The 7,765-nt window shown below is 33.7% G+C and overlaps 1 protein-coding gene across 1 annotated transcript; it reads right to left on the bottom strand.

Moving 5' to 3' along the window:
* Positions 1-3,802: 3,802 nt before the first annotated feature.
* Y-2 (yellow-2) lies at positions 3,803-5,283 on the bottom strand. Its single transcript, NM_001168312.1, has one exon. It carries the CDS (start codon positions 5,258-5,260, stop codon positions 4,091-4,093), a length of 1,170 nt encoding a protein of 389 aa, NP_001161784.1. The 5' UTR covers positions 5,261-5,283; the 3' UTR covers positions 3,803-4,090.
* Between the last annotated feature and the right edge of the window lie 2,482 nt (positions 5,284-7,765).

The raw sequence follows: 7,765 nt of genomic DNA on the forward strand, positions 1-7,765 counted from the left end.
GTTTCACACGGAGGTTTTCTACGAACAAAATTAACTCTCCTGGACATTACGTCTGGACCTCGTTAATATAAAAAGAGATTGTGGACCGTGCCTCCGTTTCAATGGAATTGTAACATTTACTAAAATTTATGGTCCCTTCGGCTGAATTATCTCCGACAGAATTACATCTTATTGATAGGAGCTTTGCTTATAGATTAGACTTTTGCCCGCAGTGGATAAAATTCCAAACGATTTTTATAACTAATTTGAGCCACGATATAAATTCGCAACGTTTTAGATACGGTTGTGGAAATCCATAAAACTTTAGTATGAATAACTTTCAAGTTGGGTTATCCATTTACTAAAATAAAGAATGGTTGATACCTAGTAACATTTACGACATAAAACTTCTCGTTTAAAAGTTTGCCTGTAAAAAACTTTTTCTTTTAGTATGAGCCTTTCAATCAGGTTTATTCAACAGATAGTATGAAAATGAAATTGAAAAAGAATGCGTGGGTCGTGCAAGAGGCAGTAAACACTTAAATTAAAATTGTTTGCTGCTATTTAAGCAAATTTCCTCCTATAACAGAAAAAGTGCTGAACTGTTAGTTTTCCGGAAAATATTAGGTCGTGTCAGATGAACTTCTTTAAAAGAAAGTTATGAGTGGAGCACATCTGCTGAGCCAGCGTGAGTGCATCCAACAAAAGGATAATATTCCGTTTATTACGAAAAGTAAAAAATATTTAGGTCAGACATGACTTGTCCCGTTTTGCACTGTCTTAGATTACAATGATCTGAATTATGGCCTTTGTGGAAGATTTATTAGACGATGAAAAGTTTATTACGTTTATTAAAAATTCTAGAGATGTGTTCCGGTATTTTGCCTTTGCTCCGATTGCATAATCGAATCTTTAGACCTGTTTGGAGCATTTTCACACCTTAGACCGCCTCAGCCGTGTAAATAGAATATTATATTGCAAACCTGAGCATCTGAAATCCGACAAAAGTCGATCCTGGAGTTATATCGCATTTCCTGCTTCTGACAACAACAAACTTTCGTTTCGAGCATGTGCCTTCTTTCTAGTTTAGACTTTCAATTTAATGTAAATAAATAAAAATATAATAGAGGAAGCTTTCAGTGCCCGACAACTCGAATTATGAAGACGGCGAGCGAGCCCGTTTTTACAGCGAGTATCATAAATTGGGAACGGAAATTAAACATCGCCCAACATCATCAACAAGCTTGTCTAATAATCCTCCGCATAACTTGAACGCGATAACGAAGAATAAAACGAGCCCCAGTGCAAAAATTCAACAATCGTTGGGATGTAATAATAAAACAAAACAAGTTCAGTTTCCAATTATTACATCGTACACAAAACAAAAGCGATGCTGTTGTTGTGTTTTCCATTGTTGGCTAATGATATTCCAGGCGGCGTGCTCTCTGCTGACGTCTCCAGGATTAAATCTGGAACTTGCGAGAAGCCTAACTTGTTTAAGTTTAGATAAATTATAAATCAGACCGTGATCACTTGTGGGTACTTTGGATGTAGATCTTATCTTCACTAACAAAATTTAAATTAATTAATTTACCAACGAGCTACGACTCACAAAGGACATTTCAAATAACTACAGACAAACAAGGTTGTACTTAAGGTTTCCTTTGCAAACAGAACGAGTTCGTCAACAATTTATTCTGGTGAGTGGGTAAACTAAAAAGTAGAGTAATAAGCAATCTCCTTGTTGTTGCTCTTACCACAGCAAACACTATCCTTACAACGTGCCCTAGTAATAAATCACGATACTGCAAAATAACAGTTGTATGTATATGTCGCAGCAATGATGATGATAGATACTTTTAATTTGCATTTAACACCACCAACTTGAGTTATTCAGAGTCATAAAACAAACTTTATAAACTCCATGTAGAGTCATCGTTCATGTGTCCTTGCCGTCGCCAAGGTGCTTTAAAACAATAAATGTAATCTCGTAAATTGTATTCCTGGCACTGGTGAAATTCAATTCCTTATATTGAAACGAAACACTTATACACAAACTTTCTGGTATCATTAATACCACGAACAAATGGTATTTCGTCGACAAGCTCTAAGCGGTTGTACATTTTTTTGAATGTACTTCTGAACGATATACTACCTAATTATAAAAAATTTACCTTGCATTTATGACAGTAATTGAGGCTTGAATTTTGGTGTAGGTTGTTTATAGAGATTTGACATGTATTTATTTGACTTTCAGTTAATCACCACAAAGCTGCGTCAATCGTAAGTTAGGATTTGGCACCTAATTAAAATCTAGTGGATTAAATGGATTAGAAATTTTGAGCAATAATTACTTATAGTGGCAATGTATTTTTTAGAGAACTAATTCTGAATGAATGAACTCTGAAATTGCAAAAATAATTTTATTTTAATTAGCTTGTTAAAATAAAAAATGTACGAAATTATCTTTATGTATGTATGTACCTACAGTTTTCATGTTACAAATGTTATACAAGAAAGATACAGAAATCCTAATTTTAAAACTAAAGAGGGGCCGAAATGCAGATGGTTATTTATAATTAGGAATAACTGTCTGCTGTTATCATTCAGAGAATTTTCTTTCTAGAAGTCATGTCAATGTCTATAAATGTTCCCAATACTTTCTTTTTGACATCGATTTTCTGTTATTCAAAGATTTTCAAAGAACATTTTAAAATGTTCGTCCACAAGCTGCACTCAACTACCTGGAAGATGGTCAAACACGTTTTCAGTTTTTGATATATTTTTTCAAAAACCAAGAAGAACCTGCCATGTGCCCCTTTACCTTTTATTATAAAAGTCATTGGGTCGGTTTGTAGAAAGCTCTGTTAAAATTTAATTCGTTGTTAAAAGTTAACAACGCGAGTAGACTAATCAAATTGCTTCAATTTGGTCACGTGATCAGTTAATCACGCATTTAATTACAGATTAAACTAATGACGCTTCTGTAAACCGGTCCATACTGATTTATCCATGCTGGGTAATATAATAAAGGATAAAACTTTTTCTGTTATATTTAAATCATAATTGATGCCCCTTTTTGAAAATTTGGTGAAATGAACAATCCCGGGTTAATTACTAATTTCCTATTTTTTGTTTCAACAATGGTTTTTGTTGCTATGTTGAGCTGGAACGTTGGACAGTTATAAAAAAAATGGTATTATTAATACAAACGAACAAATTATACAATGTTTTCAAAATTGTTCATCAAGTTGACTATGGAATTCAAATTCACATATCATAGGTAACTTGATGAACAAACATTTTTGAACACATTTTGTTTACAAAACGTTGCCAAGCTGACATTGGTTATTATGATTTTCGACCCCTTTCTAAACTTTGTGAACGATATAACTACGTATTTATTAAAATACTTTTTGGTGGTGTATAGAGATTTGATGTGTATTTATTTGATTTTCTCTTAATCAGTACCGAGCTGTTTTCTGCTTTGTGAAAAAATCAATAGTAAATTAGGTTTTGACACCTAATTAAAATTTGGTGGATTAAAGGGTTTACAGATTTTGAGCAATAAATACTTGTGGCAGCAATTTGTGTGGAAAGAAGTAATTCTGACTAAATGAACGCTGAAATTGTGAAAAGCTTTATTTTATTTATCAGCGGCATATTAAATTAGCAATAAACAGTCAGGTATTCCCTTACTTGTTGTTTATTATCAAAAAATGATTCTTGGCCTTGGCCAAAGTAATAAATATTACGTCAGAAATTCTTTTGGTAAGTGATACTAAACAAATTGTAGAACGTATTTATTCAAGATTATGTTACAATCGTTATTTACAATAAGAGAATAACAGGATACCCTAATTCTAAAATTAAAAACGCACAAAAATACAAATGGTTATTTTGGCGTCTGTTGCTGTATTTCAAACAATCGAGAAATGGTCCTAATTATTTTTTCAGATATTTAAACGTGCTCCCTCAATTTTTTGACATTATTAGTAAAAAGCAAAAAATTAGGACACAAAAACCCTACTCTTCTACACATCTTTTATTAAAAAAAATTACTTGCATTTACCCATAATGGTAAACACATCATATATAAAGCAAATTCCAATTAACAGTAAACATAGCTTTTGCTGTTTGTTTGTAGCTTAATTATTCGGAAATTGATGTCGTTTAAATTGATGCCTTTTTTCGAAAATTTGGAAATACTGTTTGTGATCAAATACAAATAATTATCATAAATGGAAAAACTGTCGGGCCAGTTAATAATTTCGTCGTTTTGTTCAACAATCGCTGCGGTTTCCAGCGGCTTTTGAACATTCCATTTACCGACAGCATTTAGCGGTAAAATTCCGTAGTAAATATTATCTTCGGTGTCACATATCATGCCTCCTGATTGTCCCTGCTTTGTGCCTTTGTCGGTGATAAAATTATGCAAATTGCTCGCAGTTGCCACTGATCGATTTTTCAAAACGGAATTACTCGTTGAGAAAATGTGCAATGACGTTTGCGGCATGTAAAAGAAGGCCCTCTCCTCCTTGCCGCAGCACAAGGCGATGCCATTAACGTGCGACAACTGCTGGTTTTGCACACCTTGTGCGGTAAAATCGACGGCAGCGGGGTCGCCGAACATGGTCTTGTCCCTGGCCTTCCAGGAAGTCTTCAGTTTTCGGTTGTAGACGAAGATCCCGGGGTCTGAGGACGTCGTGTCCGAAACGTAGGCGAAGTCGCCGTCGACGACGATGTCGTTGAGGAAGCAGCCGCCGCGATGGGGGCACAGATCGTCCGGCACTTGAAAGCTATCGACGATTTTCCCCCCGTCGTTCAAATCTAATAAAATGATTTTCGGTGGACAATCGGTATTATTGTCGACTCTTCGAGCGTCTAAAACCCACATAATGCCGTCTTTATCAATTTCCATGCTCAAAACATTCTGAATGGCATCACAAGTTGATCCCGAATTCATTTCCCAGTTGGGATACGGTGACAGAAGTGGATTTTCTTTATTTGCGTCGATAGGAATGGAAGCTAAAGTTACTCTTGAACTTGGTTTTATCCTCGGAAGAGCCAAGTAAATGACGTTTTTATAAATTTTAATACCGGCGATCACGTCTTCTCCAGGGACGTACCCAAATTCGGCCATTGTTTGTGCAGAGGGCCAGCTAAAGTTAATGTAATTCCACGAGAAAGCAGGCACGAACTTGCTATTATTATTGTCAACACTCGCGCCTAATAACACAGTCAAATAAGTTAACATCACACAAAACAGGGGGATAAGCATGGTTATAATAAGTGATCCAACACGACGTTCACTTAACTACCGGCGGAGTGGCCAATTTGAATTCATTTATGATGACCGCCTGCAAGGACAGCAAGAAACGGCCACGGCTCACTTGACATGATGAATGGTGCCGTTTCTTGCCATTGATAACGATAATAGCGGAACAGTTTAATTATACAGCTTATCAAACTAATATCACCTCAACCATTTCGGATACAACAACCTAGTTTTATTCACACAAGTTCGAAATACCTACTGTCTTCGCCTGGCGTCTTGGGAAAAAGTTCATTGCCCACGCGTGAATTGAAAGAATTCGTTTTCTTGGAGTTACAACTTTGAATTTTCTTGTAAATCTACGCACATCATATGCACGGTGACAGTGAAAATCCAGACAAATTAGCAATATATTTATCGATGTTAAAACATTGTTTAAAAATATATCAACATAAAAATCTTCATACTTCAGGCCCAACAATTTTTTTGTATATTGTACTTAATTTCTTGTGACAGAACTTATTTTTTTGTCTAACCAAAAATTACATTTTTCAAAAGTTTTACCGAGTCTTCCAGCTAGAAACACAATTATTTCTCGAAATTTTTGAAAATAAACCGTTAAGTCACTAGATTAGGTCAAACCTAGTTCTTCTTTGACTGTGTCATGCCTCACAAGCAGAATAAAAACAAAAATTCCCTCCATGAAGATGATACAATAAAGCATCGAAACGTGGCGACGATACTAATAATTTTATTTTCATCCTTTGTTCTAAAACACCATCTTCAACGTAGTTAAAATATTTTTCAAAAATTTGAAACTTTTTACTGTTAAAACTGAATTCCTTGTTAGAAAAGTAGACAAAAAGGTCACAACATTGAGTCGAAAAAATTTCTTTTGCAAGCGTTTTAACTCATTTTTCACGCTGAAAGACAATTTTTTTGGCAAAATTTTGCCACAAATAAAGTAAAAAATTGCCGAATTGAGTCAAAATTGAATTTTTGTCTTTTTTAATTGTATGAACACGTTCTTTTTTGATTTTTTAAATGATCACGCTAAAGTAAGAAATTACTAAATAAGAAAAAAGTATTATTTTTTTCTGAGATGGTCAATTAATGCAAGAACAAAAAATGAATATTTTTTATTTTTAATAATTGCTGAATATTTTTTTGTAAATTTATTTTATTCTAAATTTTTTTCAAAAGTTCGGTGCTGCGTCTGTCTAAGTAAGAATAAAAAAAATAATTTAAAATCCCTACCAAAAGACATTTTATAGCAGAAACGTACGAGTGAGAATATAGTTTGTTCTTTTTATTTTTTTTACAGGATTTGTGAAAACAACATAATAAAGTACAATAGCAAACAAAATTTCTAAATTTGCCGAACTTGTCTAAAAATCGTTTTGAATGTTTATAAGTTATGTCGCAAAAATAAAAAAATACCCCAAGAATCATTAAACTGGGACAGATGTGGTGCTTTTTTTGTTTTCTCAGATTGCTTAAACACAACTTAAAAACTTTGTTTTTTCGAGAGACTTTATACGCCTTAACAAAAAAATATATCACTAAATTAGCATTTATTTTTTTTTGTCATATTTTATTCCTATTCCTATACCTATTCCTATTCCTTTTCTTTTTTTAGGTATTCATATTCCTATTTCAATTCCTATTCCTATTCCTATTCCTATTCCTATTCCTATTCTTGTTCTGTAATAATTTTTTCACTTATCCGCCTAGTTTTACCATCAGCAACATACTCATAAAGACAAAATACAAACATAAACACTCATTTAACTTAAAATTAAAAAAATTGATTTCGATATTTTTAGTTCAAGTGAATCCAAGATATTTTTGTTAGTACTTATTCAGGACACTTTTAAAGTTAGAGCAGCCACCGTACACATGACACTCTAACGTAAAATATTTAAAAATCTTATTATAAAGCTCTTACTTACTTACACTTGTGACAAAATAATACCTAAAGCTGTTGTAATTTAAAACTTCGTTCTTTTTAAACTCGGCAAACACTAAAGTGTAATTTAATTACAAGTTTAATTTGCAGCAGTATTGACAAATCCCCCACAACACAACAAGGACTTTACTTTTATTTACTTCGCTGAGCTGACTCCGAAAACAGCAACATCTTGTGCAAGCAATCCCGTAGACTTATTTTTTTGACAATTCAATTAGGTACCACAGACTAGTTTATTTTTTACCGACGCTCCACATGGTCTACGTAATAATGCCAAGTTAATATGTATAAAGTTCTATTACCAGCTCATTAGATTTGTAATATAGTGTGGCTTAAACAATTCCATTAGTTCCAGTACATGAAGCAAGGGCTAACGGATTTGTCAGCGAAACGGGTCTGCGACTAGCCGGCAACTGAGCGAAACACTGATACATTTCTGTCCCTTATTTGATTGAATAATATTTAATGAATTATTTCTGCAAATTGTACACTCGCCAACGCATAAATTTGGCAACTGTTAGGACACAGAAATCATAAAATTG

Source organism: Tribolium castaneum, chromosome 1, assembly GCF_031307605.1.
Source record: "Tribolium castaneum strain GA2 chromosome 1, icTriCast1.1, whole genome shotgun sequence".
Classification (NCBI taxonomy): Eukaryota; Metazoa; Arthropoda; class Insecta; order Coleoptera; family Tenebrionidae; genus Tribolium; species Tribolium castaneum.